Raw genomic sequence first — 23,903 nt, 5'->3', positions numbered from 1 at the left:
CTAGAATAAATATGAAATGTAAGGTTTCATTTAGTTACAGTTTTTAACATTACAGAAATATACTATAATGTAAAATACACACACACAACCTTTAAACCATATATTTTCACATAAAAAGTAAAAAAAAATGATTTTCAATCGATAGATTTCATTCTAAGCTCACTTAGAAGCAAGATGTAAATAATAGTAGATAATATACAGTACGTTTTAAGTGCTCAAAGCTCTTCATGCACATTATTTCAATAATCCTCACTATCGCCTTGTAAGGTAGGCTAGCATTATTATCCACATATTGCTGGAGGGAGGGGGAAGCGGGTGGAGACAACAGTGGTTTGCCTAAGGCCAACTAGCAACTTTGTGGCAGAGGTGAGGAGTGCATCTGTTTTCTGAGGACTGAGGATTATAACTCACTTTGTGTCAATGGTCCATTTCATATAACAGGTATCCCCAACCTTTTTGTGTCAGTGGGCACATTTGGAATTTTGAGAATGTGGTGGATGCTCTCACAAAATGGCTGCCATGAGGGAGCTTGCCTATTCACAAAATGGCTGCCATGGTAGGTGTGACCACTCACAAAACACCCATTTCCCAAAGGCAAACTGATGAGGCTGAAAGAAAAGTAAAATGAGAAAGAATCTAAGTACAAGACAGAGGCATGGTGTGAGCTCCAAAACACAAAACCACTCTTCTGAACCCAACTCCAGTTTTCTGCTGCAACACCCATTTCACAGCAGGCAAACTGATGAGGTTCAGAGACAACTGATTCAGTCAACAATCTGAACTTAGCCAACAAACTGAGTACAAGGCAGAAGTGGAGTCTGAGCCATAAATGCCAAATCACATATTTGCCCCTACAAAGCACAAAAGAGGATCCATTTCACAGAAGGCAACAAGCGACATTCAGAGAAACACACACACACACACACACCATCAAAGCAAGCAAAACGCACAGAGCACAGGCAAAATAGCTCCCAAGCTCCTTGCCATCCCCTCTAGTGCCCAAAGATGCTGCCCTCTGCCTCTAGCCCTCCAGGATGCTCCCCATCACCTTCAGCCAACCTTTTTCTTTTTTCTGGGTGGCTGGGCACATTTCAAAATAAAGTGCTGGGCTTGAGCCACCCACCATTTTTATTTTCTAAAGAATGCCTCTGGGGATTCTTTAAAGAAAAAAATATTTAAAAAATATATTTAAAAATAAAACAAAATCATGAGGGGCAGGGAGCCTGGAGAGCGCCACGGGAGATGTCCCCACAGACATCACATTGGGGACTCTAATATCAGATGATTCCTTGAAAGCAACAAAAGGGTGTCCTGGGATCCAATATAGAAAATGGGCAAGTTGTTTCTCACTATTTGCAAGGGTAGGATTGAATGTGATGTCTGTCAAGATGGTGGGCAGCCATTCCAGCACCAGCCCTGCAGGATAGCTCACTGGCAACGTGCCATCCACCTCTCATGCTCTCTTCTCTGCCACCACCCATTTCTAGTGAACCCAAGTCACAAGTAAGTATTCTCCCGACTCTCACATTATTTACTTAGGCATAGGAAGACACCCACCTACGCTCCCAGAATGGCGGAAGGTCATGATCATATTCCAAGAACTTTTTTAAGGTTAAAAATTAATTTTAACGAAAAGAAATTACATACCATTCAGTGCTTTATGGAAGCAACTGGAGATCAACGTTCAAAAGTAAGGGGAGTGGGTGCGACATCGAGAAGGGGGCCTGTCCATCCTGTGAAGCTCGGCAGGCTAGATTTTGAATCCTGGCGGGTCAGATTAGGCCCACTGGTCGAAGGTTTCCCAGCCCTAATCTAGAACTTAATCTCTTGTCACCACTGTTTGCCTCAGTTCCTCAGACTCTCACACTGAAAATATCAGTTTTGGCACGGGTATCTGCCTTACATCTTCTACAGTGAAGACAGACACAAAGAATTCATTCAGCTTCTCTGCAGTTTCCTTATCCTCCTTTAGTAATCATTTAACTCTTATCATCTAGTGGTCCAACTGCCTCCTTAGCCAGTTCCCTGCTTCTGATGTATTTAAGTAATTTCTTACTGTTGGCCTTAGTGCTATTAGCAATATACTCCTCAAAATCCTTGTTGGCTATTTGCATTTCTTTTGTGCAAAGTCTGTGTTCCTTTTTGTTCTCACTTGGGCAAGGCTTCTAATTTCTAATGGAAGCTTTCTTTTCTCTAATAGCTTCCTTGACACTGCTCGTTAATCATGCTGGTGATTTCTTTGACTTAGTGTTCCCTTTCCTGTCTTTCAGTATACATTTTAGCTGAACTTCTATTATAGTCTTGAGTAACCCTGAAGCAACCTGGACAGATGTGAAACTCTTGTCATCTTCTTTCACCTCTCTTTTCCCCAATCCCCTCATTTTTAGAAGTTCTGTCTTTTTACGTCAAATTTGACTGTGTTGGACTTCCTTGGCAATTTTCCAGTTAATCTTCTAAATTAAATTTGATGTGGTTACAGTTCCAATCGGTTCAATGACATTTACATCTTGCACTAGGTCCTGACTGCTACTTAGGATTACATCTAAGGGTACCTCCACTCTGGCTGGTTCCATAACCAGCTTTTCTAGGGCACAGTCTTTTCGGGTATCTAGACGTTTGACCTCTTCATTGTGACTGGAACATGCATTTATCCAGTCTGTGTGAGGATAGCTGAAGTCACCCATTACTATAAGCTTTTCTCCATCTCAAGTTCACCCTGAGGATTTTGGTCAGGGGGTGATAGCATGTCCCCAGTACTAAATGACTTTTGGAGCCTAGTACTGACAGTCACAGGAGTCTGCTATGCCTTTTGAAGTTTCTAGTTTGTTCGACCTTATGCCCTCTTTGATGTACAGAGCAACAGTGCCTCCTGTATGTCTTCCTATAGAGTTTGTATGCATAGATAATGTTACCCCACTAGTACTCTCCATTCTAGCAGGTTTCCGTTATGCTCACTCTATCAGTGTTCTTTAAAATCAAGCATTCCAACCCCCCCATTTTGACTGAGAGGCTTCTAACATTGGCAAAGAAACACTTTTATGCACAGATCTCTGACATACTCCTAACGGAAGATCCATGCACAATAACTGTTTCTTTCAAATGCCTTGATCCACAGGTTCCATATAAGACTCGGCACCAGGTAAGTCTATGAAATATACTTGATTAGTCCTTTTTCAGTTACAGCACTCGACATTTTATTACTTCATAGTCTTAGTGTGGGAGTGATAAGCAGCCTCCACTTACCTTAATGGTTCTGCTTAAGGTAAGGAATTCCTCCTAGACTTCTCCAGGGCCCCTCAGTCATGCCATTTCCTCTGGGTCATGCCCCCATTGAGAATAATATAGTAACTATTTCTTCAAGTGATCCACCCTTGTGCTTCTCCCCTAGAAACCAACCTCTTCCTGCTTGCCACCACCTCCATTCCCTTTGGGCTAAGCTTAGAGCGGTGGATTCTTGAGCCTCTCTCCACGGAGGCAAGTGGTTCAATGTCTGGGTAATGTGTTATCCATTCCCGAATGTCAAGTAAGTGGAGACAGACAGCTTTGCTTGGGGTGGCCTGTTCCCACCCTCTCACTGATGTGTTGGAAATGCTTTCCTCTTTCTCCTAGCCAAGAAGGATCGAGGCAGTTTATTTATTTACAACATTTGTATACTGCTCCACAGCCTAAACAGATTCGCCTTGTAGTATTTATGGATTAACTCCTTCGTGAGTTATGGGCATTGCTTGGAGATTTTCAGCTTGATATTGAACATGCTTATCATATGCTTGGTTCTACATGGGGATCTAGAGCAGGGCCAGTTATCATCAGTTTTTACGGGCTTCCACTAAAGAATGTTTGCACCACACAGCTAGACAGAGAGGGGAGCTTTGGTGGGGGTCAGCTAATGATAAAATTATGATCTACACAGATTATACCAAAGAAGTGGCAGATCTGAGAAGGCAATTTACTAAGGCAAGAATGTTGGCATGTGAACTTACTTTGCAATATCACATCTGTTATCCAGTGATCTTCTGCATTATCTCTGAGGGGGAATTTTTAAAATTTCAAGTTCTTCAGACAGCAGAATCTTTCCTTATTGGACTCAAAACCAAGCAGGTCTGTTTCTGGTGCCGCAACTTGAGAGGCTGGGGCCAAATTTGGATGTCATTTGTTTTTTCTTTGCTAACTGTTGTGCCTTTGTTGTGTTCCTCTAGTCTTCAGCCAGCTGTTACTTTTATCTTAGTGTCTCTCTCCTCTTCCCTCCCACTTCCCCCTTAACTCTGTTAACTCTTTCTTAATTTCTTTTTTGAAGCTTGATGTGGTATTTGCAAACTGATTGATTGGATCCTGAGTGGTGCGCCTAGCCACACACATATTACACCAGTGTTGAAGCAGTTGTACTGGCTGACTATTCACTGTTGAGCAAAGTTTAAGATCTTGTTACTGGCATATAAAGTCCTGAATAAATTAAGATCAGGTTACACCTTACCTGATATAGCCCCAAAGGATTGCTAAGATCATCAGAGGAGGTTTTGCTGGTTGTACTGAGACCTCCAGATTCCCATCTGACATGCATGCATGCATGCACGCATTTATTTATTTATTTATTTATTTATTTATTTATTTATTTCTATACCGCCCAATAGCCGAAGCTCTCTGGGCGGTTCACAAAAATTAAAACCAAACAACACACAATAAAACAATTTAAAATATATAGAACATTAAAACCACAATATAACAATACAACCACAATAAAACCTAGCAGCAGTGCAGGAGTTTAAAATACAGATTTAAAACAGCAAAGATAAAAATTTAGAAAGCTAAAATACTAAAATGCCTGGGAAAATAAAAAGGTCTTCACCTGGCGCCGAAAGGAATACAATGTAGGCGCCAGGCGAACCTCACTAGGGAGCTCATTCCAGAGCCGGGGTGCCACAGCAGAAAAAGCCCTCCTCCTAGTAGCCACCTGCGACCCGCCTCACTTCCTTTGGCAGGGGCTCACGGAGAAGGGCCGCTGATGATGATCTTAAGGTCCGGGCAGGCACATATGGGAGGAGGCGATCCTTCAGGTAACCTGGCCCCAAGCTGTTAAGGGCTTTGAATGTTAACACCAGCACTTTGAATCGAGCCCGGAAATGGACTGGCAGCCAGTGCAGCTGGAAAAGTACTGGCATCAACCCAGAAGCTGCCTTCTCTGTGGTGGCACCTATTCTGTGGAATGCCCTACCCCCTAGGATTCATAAGGTGCTAACTATGGCATGCTTTAGGTGCCAGTTAAAGGCTTATCTCTTCACCCAGGCTTTTCCTGACTGATTCTGCTCCCCAGTTTAATTGTTAGTTTTAAGATTTTATCTGTTTTGTATTTTAATCTTATATTGTAAACTGCTACAACGTATATTTTAGATATGGTATGCAGTCTATAAATGGATTAAATAAATAATAAGATTATTGTGCATAGGATTGCAGCTAAAGAACTCCCAAAGCTGGAGAGATTTCACATTTCAAAGCTTTCTGCCATTTCTGCATATAAGGCTTAATATTTTGATATTCCATATTCAACACAATATAATATAATTTCAAAAATATTTGTCTTCATGATTCACTATAAGTTTCTCACAATCTATAAGTGATCTGAGGATTTTACCTTTCCTTTTTTCTGTATTCGCAAGAAAGTGATGATTTGACATGTTGGTAAAAGGGGTTTGCTCACTCTCAGAATTTGCCAACGACTGTGTATAAGGACTAACATTATTCTTAGGAAAGAAATAACTTTACAAAAACACTGTGAATTTCTTTCCCACAAACTAAAGTTACCATGAAAGTTTCTCATATTAAAATCTGTCTCTCAGGACAGATGCTAATGATGACATGGACAGTGAAAAATTTAATGCGGAAGAGGCCACAGACTGGTGCTGTTTAGCATTTTATCACGACTTATGAATGCATAGCAAGAAAAAGAGATCGAGAGACCAGTCAGAATCTCCAACCCTCCCAAATTCCAAACAATCTAAAATTGACAGCTTTACGCTCAGTAGCTCTGGTACTGCTGGTACCTTGGCATTTTCTGTCCCTATTTCGAACCGTTATTCAATCTTGATCTCTCCCCTGATGGAAAAGGAGGAGTACCAGGAGAGAAAGCATGAAGAGAGACAGGAGGACATCGGACTGCAGCTGATTATGTGAATACAGCAATTATTGATGCTATGGCAGACCAGTGCTTGTTAATTGTTAAACTTTAACTAATATTTTTGGGACTCTTGGTGCTATAGATGATAAACTAACCCTTATTGTTAGATGTACAAAATGATGAGATCTTACAGCTCCTTCAGGATTTGAGGGCTGGAGTAAATCAAGAAGCAAATCAGGAGGACAAGATACATCCGTGTCTGCAATTTATCACTGCTCAGGCCCCTCCTATTGTACCTCATCTCTCAAAATCTCTGAACACTGCTGGTCGCAGAGAAACAGTAGAACCAAAGGATTTGGACTATAAGGGGAGTTTAATTTTAATCCCAGACCGGGTAGCTTTTGAAATATCCCCTTTACCAAATGCAGTGTTGCCAAATTGGTGGGGGAATAACAAAATTGTGTATAATCTGGATGAACTGTTGAACTTCAGGATTTACCCAACAAACCTTAAAATTGTACATAGACTCTTGAAGTCTTTGTATTTAAATATATAATAACTTTTGATTCATCTGCTCTGGCTAAATAATTTTTTGCTGCTACGTACCAATTGGGTAAATATGGAGTTAGAGTTAGAAGGATTTTTAGAACATCGCTGTTAACACCATTACTCAACGAGGCACCCAGAAGGAAATCTATAGACCAGTATTCTTTAACACTGAATAGGTCACAGAATGTTTTAGAATGGTCTAACACTGAAATGCTTATTGATTTTATATCTCAGGTGGCAGATATTAGGACTACAGATATGGAGATTAGTGACCAGGCCCCACAGAGAATAAATCCTAGCGTACCAGCTTTGTTTAGCTCTCTGCCCAAACAAGATCTCCCTTCAGGCCCTGAAATTTCTTTAATCAATACTATGATTAATTACAATATTGACAATGTTCAGCTTAAATCACAAAAGGATAAGAAAACAGTGATGGCTGAAAGAAATACTATAATGGTTCCAGCATCTAGCGACTCCCAAGTCTGATCTGATCAAGAAAACCACTTCATGCCTAAATGGTGCATGTACTCCGATCCCTCAATAGAACAAATGGTGTCAGATTGTTCCTCTTGACAAAACAAGGCCTCAGAGAGTTCACTTAAGTGTGTCCCCTGAAATATCTCAGGTTGGTCCAACAAAAAGACAAGATGGCTCATTTAGAAAGTACCTTTAATCTTACAATACTATATTTCTCCAGGAAATGTGGTGTACTGACGTTCTTTTGAGTGACTATAAAACCTATGCAGCCCCCGCAAATTCTCCTAGAGGTATGGGGCGTCCTTGGAGTGGTTTAACCTGTTGTATATTGACCGCGTTGAAAGGGGAAAGTTATTTAATTAGTAATTTACAATCCTGAGCTTTGGCTTAAAAGTGAATTTAATATCATATATTATGGTAAATGTATATATTCGTCCTTGGAAATCAGTCCATTACTGTGAGAATGTTTGGGAGAATCTTATAGATCATTTGTTTGCCCTGCAGACTCAGTTCCCTGGAGCTTGTTTGACATTAGCTGGCAGTTTTAATGCCTGGATTGGTCCCAACTGGAATGCAGTAGAGGAATTCACATTTCTCTCTGGATGACTTTCCACTGTTACAGGAAAGACAATCTAAAGGTTATATAATAAACACCCAAGGGAAGCTGTTTATTCAAATGATTTTTCAGTTTGGATTTCCCATTTTGAATGGCTCCCTGTCTGAGGATTTAACAGGAGAATTTACCTTTATTAACCACCTTGCTGCCAGCATAGTCAATTATATTGCAGTCTCTCCAGCCGTGTTAGGGTTGATTATGCTCTTTAGAGTGGACTCATATCCTTGCAGCGATCATCAACCATGGATTTTCCAGTTAGAATGCTTTAAAAAAGTTCAGGCAAGTCAAGACAGTGGAATCCTAACCTCAGATTTATGTGGGACAACATATCATTGCAAGTGGGCAAATGTGAATTTAAGTGCTCTGGAATGCTTATGGCATTCGGAGAACCTATACCTTGAGCAACATCTTGTCCACTTCGAAAGAGATGGAAGTGGTACTAAATTGCTATGCCCAGATCATATCAGCAGTGAAACTTTTCTTATTTGGGGAAGGCTGCCCAAAAAATCAGAGGGCAAAAGAGGGTAATATGTGGTTTGATGAGGAGTGCAGGGAACTTAAAAAGGAACTTAAAAGACAACATAAATTTTTAAGGGACAGGGTTATAGTCCCTCTACCACATTCGTATCTGGCACTGCATAAAACTTATAAAAAATTAATCAAAGAAAAGAAGTTAGAGTATGTCAGGCTGCAATGGTCTGAGTTGGCATCACCACTTGAAAGTAACGATAGACCTAGATTTTGGCACCTTATCTCAGCTTTAAGACACTCTAGTGATCCATCTATTGATAATTTTGTTCCCACACATGTGGGAACTACACTTTCATTCCTTCTTTTATGATAAGATGGTCTATTTGCCATCGCTGCAGGAGGATAATCTAGAGTTGGGCCCCAGTCTCTTGTGAGGAAATAGCAATGCTGATACGAAAGCTGAAGAGGGGTAAGGCTTCTGGAAGGAATGGCATCCCACCGGACTTTCTAATCGATTATCCCCACTGGTGGATTCTGATGTTAGCTGCTTTATTTACATCTATTGATAGAACTGTGAAATTCCCTCCAGAGTGGGAATAGTGGCCGTTGTAGTGCCCATCTATAAGAAGGGCAGTCAGTCAGATCCTAAGAACTACCGCCCTATAAGTCTTTTGGATGTTATCAGCAAATTATATGCAAGACTTCTTTTAGATAAGTTAGGTAAGTTAGAAAACTGGGTGTTAGAGGAGAATATCCTAGCTTAGGAACAAGCAGGCTTTCGATGTGGCAGATCCACAGCTGACCACTGTTTTTTTATTACAATACTTGGTGGGGAAATATACATCTCCCCCTCATCACTCTTTTTTTGCTGCATTTGTAGATCTTCGAGCAGCTTTTGATTCCATATCCAGACCCCACCTTTCTACAAATTGGCACTGTTAAATGTGGATCACAAATTGCTCAGGAGAATACAGGGGTTGTATGACAATTCTAGTTTGCGTGTGAGAGTCACTTCAGGTGGAGAACTCTCAGATCCTATTATTGCAAATAAAGGAGTACATCAGGGATGCTTATTAGCTTATTATCTTTTATTTAATTTATACTTCAATTGCATAGTCTCTTTTTTAGCCAGTTCAGATTTCTTCCCACCTCATTTAAAGGACAGGAGCATCTTGGTGTTACTGTATGTGGATGACGTTGTTCTTTTGTCACATATAGGGATGTACGAAAATTCCTCCACGGATCTCGTGGAGGCCAAATGCTAGCACATTCGGCCCCCCGAAATCGGTGGCGGAACGGCCTGCCCCCCCCGTGACGAGACTTGCCTTGGGTGGATTTTCCTGGCGGCGGCAGCAGCTCCGGCGGCGGCTGCAGCGGCGGTTCAGGGGCGGCGGCCGGTCTTCTGACCGGCCGCCGCCATTTCCAGTTTAAAACAAAACAAAACAAGATAGGCTATGTAAAGATTTACGTAGCCTATCACAGCTAGGTTTTAAAAAAAAAACGTGATAGGCTCCGTAAATGTTTACGTAGCCTATCATGTCTGACTTTAAAACAACAACAACAACAACAACACGCGTACGCAAATGGCGGCGGCCACGGCCACCACCATTTGCGTTCCTTATTGTGGCACGTCTTAGTCTACGTAAACATTTACGTAGACTAAGACGGCAAAAATAAGGGGAATGCAAATAGCGTAGCGTCCGCTACACTATTTGCGTTCCCCTTATTTTCGCCATCTTAGTCTACGTAAATGTTTACGTAGACTAAGACGTGCCAAAATAAGGAACGGAAATGGCGGCGGCCGTGGCCGCCGCCATTTGTGTACGCGCATTGTTGTTTTTTTTAAAGTCAGCCGTGATAGGCTACGTAAACATTTACGTAGCCTATCACGGCTGACTGCAGGGACGCAAACGGCGGCAGCTACAGCCGCCGCCGTTTGCATCCCTGCTAGCCAGCAGCCGGATGTCCGGCTGCTGGCAGAGCCGGCCGGCGGCTCCGCAGAATCCCTGCGGAGCACAGCCGGCCAGCCAGGATTCCGGGGGGAGGAACGGAGCGCCTCCCTCCCCGGCAAGGATTCCAGGGGGAGGGACGGAACGCCTCCCCCCCCAACCATAAACATAATCCGCGAAAGGTAAGTGCCTTTCGTACATCCCTAGTCACATACATAGGTTCCTAAGGGCTTTAAGTTCATACTGTACTAGGGAAGCCCTACAAGTCAATTATGATAAAACCAAAATCCTAGTTTTTGGCGAAAGGAGGAAGAAATATTGATGGCAGCTGGATAACCAGCTGCTTGATCAAGTTAATAAGTATAAATACCTGAGAATGACATTCAAAAGCTCAGAATCTTGGTCCGAACACTTGAAAGCATCAGTTTTGACAGCAAATGTAACTCGTAACGCTATCCTTCATTTTGCAGCTGGACCAGGTGGAAAGATGATAGTTCCTTTAACAGAGTTATATAAGGGCAAATTACTCCCCCAGATTCTATATGGAGCACCCGTGTGGGCTCATGCAGGCATCAATCTATTGGAATCAACACAGCATAAATTTCTATCTAGAGTACTTGAAGTACCCAGATCCACCTCTAATGTTCTTGTCCGATTAGAGGCAGCCTGCCACTCAGTGGGAATGCCTCTCTGAACAGCGGCCATCTCCTTTTGGTTAAAGATAGTTTTTCAGTTGGCTCCACCCTTGGTATTGTTAGCTTACGAAGATATGGGGAGAGACTCTAGGGCAGATAAGTGTACTTATTTCCAAGCTGGGCTTCTCACAAACTTATTTGCTTGCAAGGGGGTATGATGGTGCCCAGGAGGAAGTCTCTAGAAGATTACATGACATCGATAATCAGACTGTAATGGCCACTGCTGCTGGGAGCCGTTCCAATATGCTCTATAAAAGTATTATTTCCTCAGGTAAGGTGCTCCCTTATTTGTCCTCTATTGGCTCATATGAGTTGAGATGGCTTCTGACTAAATGCAGATTAACTCTCTGCAGGTGATGGAGGTGAAGGCACGCTATAGGGTTCACCATGGTGTGAAAGGATACTGCCCAGTTGGCTGTCCCAAGATAGAGGACATGGTACACTTTTTTAACAGAATGTCCTCTGTATGCAGAGCCAAGGAGGCAATATCTTGAGCCCTTAATAGCTGGGTCCAGTAACAAATCTTCTCTAAATATTACCTTATTACTATACGTCCTACAGGACTGCCAAGTTTGTCCAATGGGCTTGGGAGAAACGAAAATTATTGCCTGGCACTGAAGATTAAGTCTGCTAACATATTATAATAAGTCAATAAATATTGTCTAGACTTTGTGAAATGTTTTAATAGCCTCCTAGGAAATGTTTTAATTAGCTTTTTCATAATCGTCCTCCTTAATATTTCTTATTTTGATGTCACTTTCTGTCTAGGAGGGGCATTTTATTATGTTTTTGTATGTGCATGGCCTGATTGGTTAATAAGCAATGAACTGAAGAACATCATTTCTGAATCATTTTCAGATCTTTTGAACTTGGGCTCTGCTACTTTCTTGGCCCCCAATTTAGCACGGGATTCAAAGGGATGCACACAGAGCTCCTCACATGTGCTGAGGCTCCCCAAACGCATTGAGGCTCCCAAGGACCTCTTTTCACTCTGCAACCCCTCAGGCCCCACAGAAGCTGCTCTGGAAAGTTGCTGTCTCCAAATGGGTCCCCAATGTGTTGCTACTCACAAGGTATGTTAGCACTAGGGAGCAGAGGAAAAGAACCCACAGAGTGGAGGAGGTAGCAGAAAGAGAAAGCTGTCAGCATAGTAGTGGCATTTTGTCCTCTCTCTGATACAACCCAGCTGGAAAGGGTGGTATTTCCCCCCCATCATTCAGTTAAGGAAAACTGTAACTGTTCAACCACTAATGACCAAGTTGGCAATCCTTCATGCCACACCAATTGAACCAATCCCGCAATTTGGGAAAGTCTTAGAAGAAGGCCATTCACACTTGGATTGGGTATGCATGATCATTTTCCGCCATGGGGGCTTAAATAAGCCACTGTGGTTTGTGGCACATGCCAGGTGCCTGCGGGTGCCTGTTCTGTAACCTAAGCCCCGCTCACAGGTTGTTGTGTCATCTGAACCCAGCTGTCAAGGGCTCCTTGGAGGCCTCTCTCAGTCTAATCCAGTAGCCAAGTCCAGACACAGACAAAGGGATTCTTTTCAAAGCTTTATTCCTCTTTTACAACTTAACAACTCTACCGTTAGCAACTAGATATGAGCAGCAGAGTACCTATGCCCTAAGTTGGAACAGTTGGTCCCCGTTTGAAAGGGAATTACTGGCAGACCCCTGAACTTAAGGACTAGGGAGAGTCCCTCCCCTTTTCCCTTGGATCCTCTGGGCGCAGCCGTTGTTTGCGCGCCAACTGGGCACTACGCCTCCTTTCTGCACCCTCCATTTGGCGTCGCTCTCTGCGTCAGCGTCGCGCATCCATCAAGTCTGCTTCCCGCGCTCTGTCACTCCCAGGACTGCTATCTAAGCTAGGAATGCTGGTGGGAGGAATCTCCATCAGCTGTTGCCCCTGGGAAAAAGGAGCGTGCTCCTCTCCCAGGAGCGACCGCTCTTCCTCAGAATCAGAACTACTCTGGGATTCTATGGGCTCAGTGTCCACCCTGACACCAGCAAGGGTGGGTTGTTGGCATGGTTAACAAATCACCCAGAACCCATGGGCTGTTTAGGGTTGTGGGTGATTTGTTAACTACGCCAACAACCCACCCTCAATGGCTACAGACAACACAACCACCTACGACCGGGCGTTGGGTTATGAATGGGTGCCAATGGGTGCCCGGCGCATGCTGCAAACCATGGTGACTTATTTAAGCCACCATGGACGAAACTGGTCATATGAACTAGGTCATTGTAACACTTGACTGGTTCTCCAGGTTCATTCCGTTCTCCATGACCAACGCATTTCAATGTACATGTGGCACAGAGAGGCGGTGGAATCCAATGGACCTTCCAGCAACACACCCAGAATGATGCTAAGAAATCAGAACTCGAGTACCATGACTTGCTCACTATATAAATGGATATCAATTTTCTTCAGACAGATAAAGAAAAATGCTTATGCTGAAAGACAAAATCATCAATTTCACAATGGAGAAATAGGTGTTGATTCCTGAAACTGACAGTAATCAACAATTATTTTACAACTTAAATTTAATGATTACAACCACCAGTCATTAAATACAGATTTAATATACATGCATATGCAAAGGATGCACATATTATATTATGCATTCACCGTCTATATTTCAAATGCATTATTTTACAAAGCATTCGTGCATGGAACATTACATATCTCTTGGAAAGTAGTTTTTCCCATCCTGTGCTAATCCTAGCAGGCAAGGTGTTACACTTTATCAATGGGTGAAGCAGACTCATGATCAATTGCCCTTAATGTACTTTCAGCTAGCTCAGAAATTCAGTGGGACTTGCTCATAGGTAAGGGTAGTATCCAATCGGGGCACCCTGTCAAACCCTAGTCTGTGTGCACCTAGCCTCGTCAGTCCAGATCCATGATATAGCACTTCCATGGGAAGCCCCAATGGGTGCGAAAACACTGGTTTCTGGAAGAGGCAGGTTGCACCCCTTCCAGAAACCAACGTCTTCACACACGTCAGGGCTTGCCCCCAGAAGTGCTATACTGTGGCTGTGTGCAGACCTGGGCTGGTGGGGCTGGGTGTGTGCAGATCAGGCCAGGCAGGGCTGCCCCCACCCCCCACACCAGCTCTACTGGATACTATCCTAAGTGTGCACAGGATTCCAGCTAAATTTCCATTAGTGTGCCAACTATGCCCATTCCTGGATAGGGATAGTTTAGCCACTGTGATCAGTGCACTAGTAACCTCACAATTAGACTACTATAATGCATTCTATGTGGGGCTGCCTTTCTTGTTTGGAAGTTGCAACTAGTGCAGAATACAGCAGTTAGAATGCTTAATGGAGCACCAAGCTATCTATTTATCTATCTATCTATCTATCTATCTATCTATCTATCTATCATATTGAAATAACTGCACTGGCTGCCTATTAGCTTTCAAGCCATGTTCAAGCTACTGTTGTGTGTCTACAAAGTCCTAAATAACTCAGGACCAGGATACTAGTGGATACCCTTCCCCTTTATACACCCAGTCTACTGTAAGCTGGCCTTCTTGGTAGTGGCATCCACCTTCTGGAACACCCTCCCATGCGTTGTTCGAGAGGCAAAAAGTACAGTGATCTTTAAATGCTTCTTGAAGCCATATTTTTTTACACAGGCTTTTCCTGACTTGTGGTGGATTATGACACTGCTTCTTTATAACTGTGTCAGTGTAATTTTTGTTTAGTATTTCTTGCTTGTATTGTTCTTTCACTGTTTTTATATTGGTTTTATACTGTATTTTATATACAGACAGTGAAGTTGTTGTAAAGCGACACAACAGCAAAGCAACAAGGAGGCTCTGGATCTACTGTGGAGGCAGTCAGTCTTAAGGTAAAATGATAAGAAAGATAGAAAGGCTAACAACAGAGTATTCAAAAATATATATTTTAAGCTAAAAATTTCAGCTTCCGCCCTTGTCAGTAGCTGTGCTATTAAACGGATCTAAGGAGTGGCAGTTAGGAATGCTTGTAGAGGAAAGATCCTTAGGAGAAAAAACAGAGGTGTGAGTGGTATAATGCTTATGAATTGTCTCCAGATTAAGAACATTTGGAAGAAGGGTTCTCAGTCTATAGATCCAGACATTTTCCCTTTTGTCAAACACGTCAGTGTCTTTTGTTTGTTCTATTGGAAAAGGAAAGGTTCCTCTTGTGCAAGCACTGGGTCACTACTGACCCCTAGAGGGATGCCGCTTACGCTGGTGTTTTCATGGCAGACTATAGCGGGGTGGTTTGCCATTGCCTTCCCCAGTCGTGGCTACCTTTCCCCCAGCAAGCTGGGTACTCATTTTACCGACCTCGGAAGGATGGAAGGCTGAGTCGACCTGAGCTGGCTACCCGAGACCCGGCTTCCGCTGAGATCGAACTCAGGTCGTGGGGAGAGTTTCAGTTGCAATACTGCCACCTACCACTCTGTGCCACAACTGTAAATCTCAGAGACTATGTGAAGCTGAGTGGAAATGTCTTGCAACAGCCTGCTCCAGGTTTTTGGTAAGAATCACAGATTTGTGGTTAAGGAATGTTGTTCTTAGGGTCATTGTAGTTTTCCCTACATACTGGATATGACATCCTTTTTTTTTACATTCAACTAAATAAACCACATTAAGTAGAAGTGCATGTTAACGACTGTCTAATGCAATACATTTTGTTAGTAACTGTGCTCCTGAAAGAAGTGGTTTCTTGGAGGTAACTGCAGGCAATGCAACATGTTGATTTACAGTGGTATGCAGCAGCTTCCCAAGAGATAGGTAGCCCGTTTTTCTAGGACCCCTCACAGTTAACTACAGGAAGCCTGCTAGATCATACAGCTTCAACTGGTCCAATCAACCATATAGACTGTAGGATGAAGTTACTTCCTATTATTTCCCAGTTCCTTATTCAACACAGAGTTGCATGAGCAACCTGTACGAGGAAATGAAGTTTAAACACCTCTTCATCCCAGTGTCTTGGTAGCGGTGGTGGGATAACAGCTTATTTTGTGACACAAAACTGCGTTGTTAATTATCCTTCCTCCATAGACATCACGTGATAAAGCACATTGTACAAAAACAATGTGTTGAGTCAGAGACAATGCTGCAGCATCTTGAAGGGGGCAGTCTCCCAGTAATGGACCTGTATAAGAATGCTCTGTGCTGAATAAGGAACTGAGAACTAGAAACCAGCTTCAGCATGTAGGTGAGACAGGCTCAGGGGAACCAGCACAGACTGAAGCACCCCAGAATTCTAGGATTCAAGGTCTAGAAGCACTGAAATGTAAGATCTGATCTCCAAACTTAAGATGTCTGTGGACCTGCCCTAAATAAGGTTTGCCAGCCTGCTTCCTGAAAGTGGACCCCTTTAAAATGTTATGAAAGGAACAAAAGGGCTATAGTAGCATGTCAGAAAGAGCTAGCAAGCAGGAGAGATAGACAGAGAAGCTGTTCGCATGACAGGACAGCCCACTGTTGTGCGTGTGGTGTCTGAGTCCACCATTTTGAATATGCAACCCTGCTTGGGAGTTGTTATATGAACCTGGCGAACGTGGGTTATGCAAGGGTTAAATAACCCTTGCATAACGCATGATCTGTTTTAAGGTTATGCAAAGGTTGTTTAATGATGAGCTGCGGTGCCTGCAGACACCACATTTCATATGCAAACCCCACTCGGGGGTTGTCCTGTCATGTGAACCTGATGAGTGTGGTTGTGCGTTGGCGTCATCCAGACCCAGTCAGACAGTGCTACTCAAAACATGCTCTCTTCTTGGACATTAATTCATCCAGAATAAATACTATGCTTTGTTCTATACTCACAATTGCCAACACAGATTAGAATGCACACTTTACTCTCAAGTTTGCATTGAAAGAATGCGGCAGGCAGGGGGGCCGAGGGGGGGACTACATTTTTTCATATCCTTTATCCATTCTCATTGGGAGTAGGGAAGGTCATACAATCCTCAGCCCAATACTATATATATTCAGAAGTAAATTCCTTTTATTTTCCATAATGTATTTCTAAGTAAGTATTCTTAGGATTGCGGTCTGCTGGCCTTGAATAACTTTGAACAAGACAGGCAGACAAGCAGGCAAACCAAATATTAGGTAAGACCAGATTTATACTTGCATTAGTTATGTTGTAAGCAGCAATTTCTAGGCGACAATAACACCCAGTTGAGTTAGAGAGGAAAATGCATTGCAACTTCTCATTGTAACTTATTTTGTAAGCAGCACTCTCCAGGTGAGAATAACACCCAGTTGAGTAAGAGAGGAAATTGCATTGCAATTTCTTATTGTAACTTTCTGCCCTCACAAGATGAATTTCATCAATTATGACTCAAGGATGGGCAGAAAGTAGATCAGGATCTATTGGCAGATGATTTGCAGCACATCACCAGGATTCCTGACTCCCAATTGCTTAACAACAGCAAGAACTCCCCCCCCCCCCACACACACACACACCCCTGCTGAAATGAAAAGAGCCTGGCGGGGGGCGCAGGAATAATTCTTTGTGTGAAAAAACTGTGTACTCGTTTCTGGTATTAAACAAATTCCTGGGCTAAGATGCACTCAGAGGTGCCCTGTTCCTTAATTCCAAGTCTCTGTCCACCCCTCTTTTTGAGCCACTATTTTTCACGTGGCTCCAGTTGATGGATCTCAGGGTTCTAGGAAAAAACAAAGTAGATCCTGTAAGCTTGAAACTTCCTCACCCCAGAATTATGTTGTTCAGTATAATAAAAGAGCAGGGAACGACATAACAACTTTGTGAAAAAGGAGGAAGGAAGTATTGGTTCAAATATAGCTCATTGTGATGGTGGTGATAAAAAGGCTTTTCTTAAAATAAGGCATGACATACTTCATGGATAGTAGGGTGACCAGGTTCAAAAGGGAACAGTTGCATAGATACTTTCCAACTAGGACATTTGATACCTGAGGCAGAAAACAGAAAAGCAACTTCGTTCCCCTAAATAAATATGGAGAACAATTCATCATTGAGAAGTTCTTCTGCACACACTCCTGTTGATTTCGTTAATTAACAAAACAAGGTTCTAGTGGATTGTGTCTCATAGGTAGGGGCATTGCTTAAAAGATCTGGGGCACAGGCCCATAACACAAATAGGATGTGGAGATATAGATATATGTGTGTGTGTGTATGTCTAAGTTGAAGCGGGGGTCAGCGCACACCTCTAATATATGCAAATGTGTGTGTGTGTGTATGTATGTATGTATGTGTACATACACAGATACATGCATGTATGTATCTACATTAGAGACGTGCACAGAAACCCCCCCCCCCCCTTCAACTCAGACCCTGATTCAGTGGTTTGGAAAACATCCTGCTTCTGCTTGGGCAAATTTGGAGCTGGTCCACTTCAACTCAGTACCAAACTTGAGTCCAGGTTCAGAAAACCAAGGCTTTGTGCTTCATGTTGGCTATCATGGGAAATTAAAGAAACGCTGTAACCTTTTTCTCTTGGTCAGAATTGGATGACAATTGCAGGCATAGTTTTGCCCCTTAAGAGGGGATTACACCTGCCCAATGTCAGAAAAATAGGTGCAGGGTTTTCTGCAGGATGTGCCTGTATATTTTGATTTTATTATTTTTTTTAAAGGGAACTGCCAATCAGTTTTGTATTCCTCGGAAGAACTGGATGAAAATTTCACAATTCGTTGCCTCATCCGAGGGCATCATGTCTACCAAATTGCAGAATGATAGCCACAGGAGTTTTTGTGCACAGGAAGCCTTGACATTTTGAGGGTCTTCAAAAGAGGATAAACTTGTATCCCTATGATCCTTGTGGATGACTGTTCTGAAAATTACAGACAGCCTAGAGGTGTCCCTGAGTAAGAAACCAGCAAAGTTTCAGAAGGATCAGTGCAACAGTTCATGTAGAAAAAGAACTCTCCAATTTGGGGGAGGGAGGGAATTGCTTCACCCCCCCACCCATGGTTTTGGGGTAAACTTGTGTGAAAATGCACAGATCATAGAGGTGTCCCCAGGCAAGGAAACTGCAAAGTTTCAGAAGGATAAGAGGAGAGGCAAGGGAATTATTATGAAATCCAGTTTAAGGCTTTTTCATAATGAAGTGTGTTGGCACTGGAAGAATGGCCATCTTTTGGAACCATCCTTGCCCTCCCACAAAGCACTGTGATGGGAGACCATGGTAAAAATGTGCCCTAGGATTAGGTGAACCTGTAAGTCATCGAACCACACTTCCTCCCTCTTCCTGCAGCATTTAGTGAAACTAAATCCAAATATGTTATTTTGAGACATAATGACTGCCCGATTCTGCTTGGGCTTCAGACTTGGTCTGAATTCAATGTACATGCATGCAAATTTAGAATTAATGGAATTTATTTACATTACACCAATGTTAGCAGCAGGGGAACATGGGTGGGAGGGTACTTTTGCACTCAAGTCCTGCTTGTGGGTTTCCCATGGGCAGCTGGTTGCCACTGTGTGAACAGAATGCTGGACTAGATGGACCTTGGTCTGATGCAGCACAGCTCTTCTTATGTTCTTAAATACAGAGTGCCTCTGAGCATATGCAGAATGCTTTTCTTTCATCACTGAGCATTACAGTCTCCCCCTACCCATTCTGTTCATGCAATAATCCCTCCTCATTCTTCCATCCTCCAGCAACTTTTCAGAAAAACAGATGTTTTGTTTTGTGCAACTCTCCTCTACCGCCTGTTACGCACAAGCTCTCATTGTATCTTCCTCCCCATAACTTCATTTGTGCCAAGACTTCACCGGATTCAGCCAAGGAATCTGTTTTCAAGACTAGGACTAAGTTATGGAGAAATTCTGAGCTTGTACTAAGTGCCTTTCCCTCACCATTGAAGCTAGAGACCATGCAAAATGAAGAAACACAAATTACAAAACATGCATAGGACTGGGCTGAAAGAGTACTCAATTCACTGGATTGCAATCCGGTGGGCAGTGTATTAAGCCTGCAGTACCATGCTCACAACTCAGGACTTCTTCTGAGTAAATATGCAGATGACCAGGCTGCAAACCTCCCTGCAAAAGTAACTTGTGCTGGAATCCTATGTACACTTCCCTGGGAGTAAGTTCCTGGGACTTACTTCTAAGTAGGCATACATAGGATTGTAAAAGTGAGCAGTATTTATCTCCCCTCCACTTCAAAAATAATAAACTCCTATTTTTATTAAAGCTTTCTGTTCATAGGAACATAGGAAGCTGCCTTATACTGACCGTGGTTCCATCTAGCCCAGTATTGTCGACACTGACTGGCAGCAATGGCTCTCCAGGATTCAGACAGGATTCCTTTCTAGCCCTACCTGGAGAGGGTGGGGATTGAACCTAGGACCTTCTGCATGCCAAGCATGTATTCAACCACTGAGCTACAGCCCTTCCTATTGCTGGATAATGGCAACTGACAAACAGAACAGCCCCATATACAGTCAGGGCCAGAAATATTGGAACAAGGAAAACTGGTTTGGCAGTTGGCCTCTGTACACCACCACACTGAAGTTGAAAGGAAATACACCCAGATGGGAGCGAAGTCAGGACTTTCAGCTGTAATTCAAGGGGTGTGACAAAAGTGGGGCACTAACCATTCAGGAAGTACAGCCAGTGGCATACACACACACCCATCGTTGGTGGCACATAAGTAATGGAACGAATGGCTGACAAGCAGCTGCATGGCCAGGTGTGGCCTGTTTCCTGGGTACCCCATGACCAATCAACCAAGGTTGATTGAATCATTTGCTATGCTGAAGGTACTGAACCTCTTTAGAAGCCAAAGGTTCCAGTCTGGGACAGTAACATCAGAAATACGACACTTTCACATGCAGCTCTTCCTGCCCTTCCCTCTCCCTCTCCAAAATGTCATTGCAAGCAAGCTCCCAGCAGTTGGCATGTCAGAGCAGAAAGGTAGGGGGAGAAAGAAAAGACAATGAGCAGACCGTGGAAGGAAAGGTGGCAGTCTCCCCTCTAGTTTAAAAGGCTAGTGCACACATGCTACACTCCCTGTTGGTCTGCTAAGGGAGTAAGTCCTAAGGTCTCTTAGTAACTGCAAGGCTACTGATCTCGGAGGTAAAAAGCAGATTTGTATTAAGGCAGATGATGGCAATTTGGATGGATGTGAAGATCCAGGGCAGCTCTAAAGATCCGGGGCCCGTGTCCAGGTGGGCTGCTCCCTAACAGCACCAATGCTCATAGGTCAGATCTGCCCATCTGCCTACCTTAGCAGCGTCCAAATCCAGTGCCTCTCCTGGTAGGTATCAGTTGGTGCAGCTTGCCATGCTAGGGTAAGAAAAACTGCCCGTACTGAGATTCCATCTTCTACATAAAGCTTGAGCTCTATGTATATCTACTCAGAAGTGAGTCCTATTGAATTCAATGAGACTTACTAGTCAGGGTGCTTAAGGCTGTAGCCATACACCTGATCCCTACTGATTTTATGTGTGAGTAAGCTCCACTGGTACTTTTACTGCCCAATCCTGTCCCTGATTAAACTTACTGAGAGATAAGCCCTACTGTGTTCAGTGTAGGCCAAAAAAAAATACAAGCAGCCATTGGTGATCCATTAGAAGATATCCAAACAGCAGCAATAGCGTGATTCCTTTTGTTAGGACCAACTGAAAGTTACTAAGTAGTGAGCAAGCTTTTGAGTTTCACAGAACTCTTCGTCAGGTTTGATGTTAAACAAGGGGGAAAGAAGAGAAAAACGTGTTACTGGTATTAGGTATGGCTGAAACATTTATTCAGTGATAGATGGATCAATTAAAATTGTTAAACTGACTTACAATAGTACCTCCAAGTAGTCAGATGGGAGATTATTTAAACATACAAACTGCAAATAGCAACTGCTCTCACAAATTCCTTCTCTCTCAAAGAGAATGGAGCGTCTCTTCTAATATGATGCCACTATGACACACCTACATCCTCTAAAAACCAAATACACTTCTTGCCACCAGACTATTTTTTATTGCTTTGTGAATTAAGTCGCAAGTCTATGCACATTTAGACAAAACATGTCCAACAGCTCCCAGCATTGGCTGGGGAACCCTTGGAGTTGTAGGACTTCTGTTTAAACATTCATAGGACTGTGTCCTTAATGACTGACTAAAACTCATGATAATAATCAAGTAGTATTTGTTTAGTGGGCGACTGCAAGTGATGGGCAAAGGGGATGACATTTTACCAGAAATAACCTTTGCTCTTCTTTCCTCCCTGTCCCTTTTGGCTTGGTTAACATCCAACCTTAGGGAAAATTCTGTGACACTCCAAAGCTTGGCGACTTTCAGTTCAGTGGAGCTCATTCTTTCCCAGGGAAAACGGCCTGAGGGCAGTACGCGTAAAAGACGCACGGACTGCTTGGCGCCTAGGCAGCCTCTCAAAGGCCGTCAGGCTCCGAGAAAGGCGTCCTGGGTGTCTCCCCCCCCCCCATCCCCGCGAACCTGTATAAGTAGTGAGCGAGGAACATGCCCAGAAGGATCCGGTTGGGCCAGAAACTGAGGCGGGCTCCGTCGCTGCAGAGGACGAGCAGCAAAGGGACGAGGACGGCAGGCGCTTCTTGCACTGTCCAGGCCAGGGTGACGGGAACAGAGCAGCCGAAAGAAGGGGAGGAGTAGCGCCCGTAAGGTATCCTGAAGTAACAGGAGGGCACCACTGCCACGACCATGGAGCCCACCAGCCAGTAGCTCATCCGCTCCATCAGCCGCTCCTCCTGCGGGCCCGAAACCCGCCGCCAGAAACTTCCAGAGAAGAACGAGCCGTTCAGCGCCGCCGCCGCCGCCGCCAACTCCATCCCTGCGCCCTGCCCGCCCCTCGCGGCTCGCTCGCTGCCGCTGCGTCTCCCCGACTCGAGCTAGGCGGGGACATATAAAGGAAGGGCCGGCCCTCCCGTCGCTCCACGCAGCCCGGTTAGGCGCCAACAGTCCGCGAAGGAGATTATGAGCTGTGCCGGGCGTGTCCTGGTCACCTAGCTACGGCGCGCCTCGGGCGCACGGCGCCACGAAGGCAGCGGGGCCTTGTGGAAACCGGCGCCCGCGCGGGATCGAATATTATGCAATGGAGACGAAAGAAGAGCGAGCGAAGGCACACTTCCGGCGCCGGGGGGCGGCCCGGCGGGCATGACCCTGTGCAAATGGCGCCTTCAGCTCAAGTCACGTGGCCTAGGCCAGCCCAGTTCTTGAGGCATCTTCCTTCTTCCCGCCTGCGTCTTCCTTCTTCCGTGGCAGTGAAAATACCCTGTTTTGGCGATCGGGCTCAGCACCTTGGATAGCTCTGTAACGAAACTCCTCCTCCTCTCTTCAGCCAGCCGAGGGCCCCTCGGGCAGGGACGGTTCGCCTTCGCTTCAGCCTAGGCAGGGTGTTCCCACCCACCTCAGGCTTCGCTTTTACCGCCTTTGTTATGCTCCCCCCTCCCCCGAGTATAATTGTGTCTGAGAGTTGTGCCTTTTTAAGCTTCTACCTAGGTTAAGTAAAAATAGCGTGATGCGGACTTAAGGACACTCAGTGTAAAAGAATCGAAATAATTGATTTAGATTACTATAAAGATTGAACTACAAAAGATTTCTTGAATGTGATGTTCTTTTTCTTAGTTACTTTATATGTTAACCTCTTAACCTGACCTAAAAGCACTAACCCCCACTCCCTGTCCCCTGGAGACGTTTTATCTGAGAGCAAACCCCTCCCTTTCTCATCTGTCCTCAAACTGCCTTTTTTTACCCACTGTAACTCACTCCAGCATTCTCATTAACCAATCTCATGGCCCCAGGCACGCAGCCACTCACACCATTCCACACATTCTCACCCACCCACCAGGCAACCTCCAAGGTATGGTGAAGCAATAAACCCTTAACACTGTGTTTAAACAAATATCCATGGGGTGGTTCCACCAAAAGCTCCTTTAGACTTCTGGTTGGTAAAACTCAGAATAGAATCTACGCCCTACTGAAATTGGAGCCACCAACCTTCCCTGCATCCAAATACTGACAGCATTGTAAGGTCCTCAATCTATGGTTTATCCTTCCAGTGTAATAACATCAGTCTTTTAGCTGTCAA

The 23,903-nt window shown here is 43.9% G+C and overlaps 1 protein-coding gene across 1 annotated transcript in view; it reads right to left on the bottom strand.

The window, feature by feature from the left end:
* SRD5A1 (steroid 5 alpha-reductase 1) overlaps positions 1-23,442 on the bottom strand; it is a 45,667-nt gene extending 22,225 nt beyond the window's left edge. The window contains exon 1 of the mRNA XM_084850675.1: positions 22,295-23,442. Within this exon, the coding sequence (XP_084706801.1) occupies positions 22,295-22,644 (350 nt within the window). The 5' untranslated portion in view covers positions 22,645-23,442. The remainder of the gene's footprint in view (positions 1-22,294) is intronic.
* Between the last annotated feature and the right edge of the window lie 461 nt (positions 23,443-23,903).

Source organism: Heloderma suspectum, chromosome 4 (genome assembly GCF_057233095.1).
Source record: "Heloderma suspectum isolate Gila_16-S chromosome 4, 16-S_ref, whole genome shotgun sequence".
NCBI lineage: Eukaryota > Metazoa > Chordata > Lepidosauria > Squamata > Helodermatidae > Heloderma > Heloderma suspectum.
Note: the sequence above shows the minus strand (reverse complement) of the source record. Positions and strands in the feature narration are given on the sequence as shown.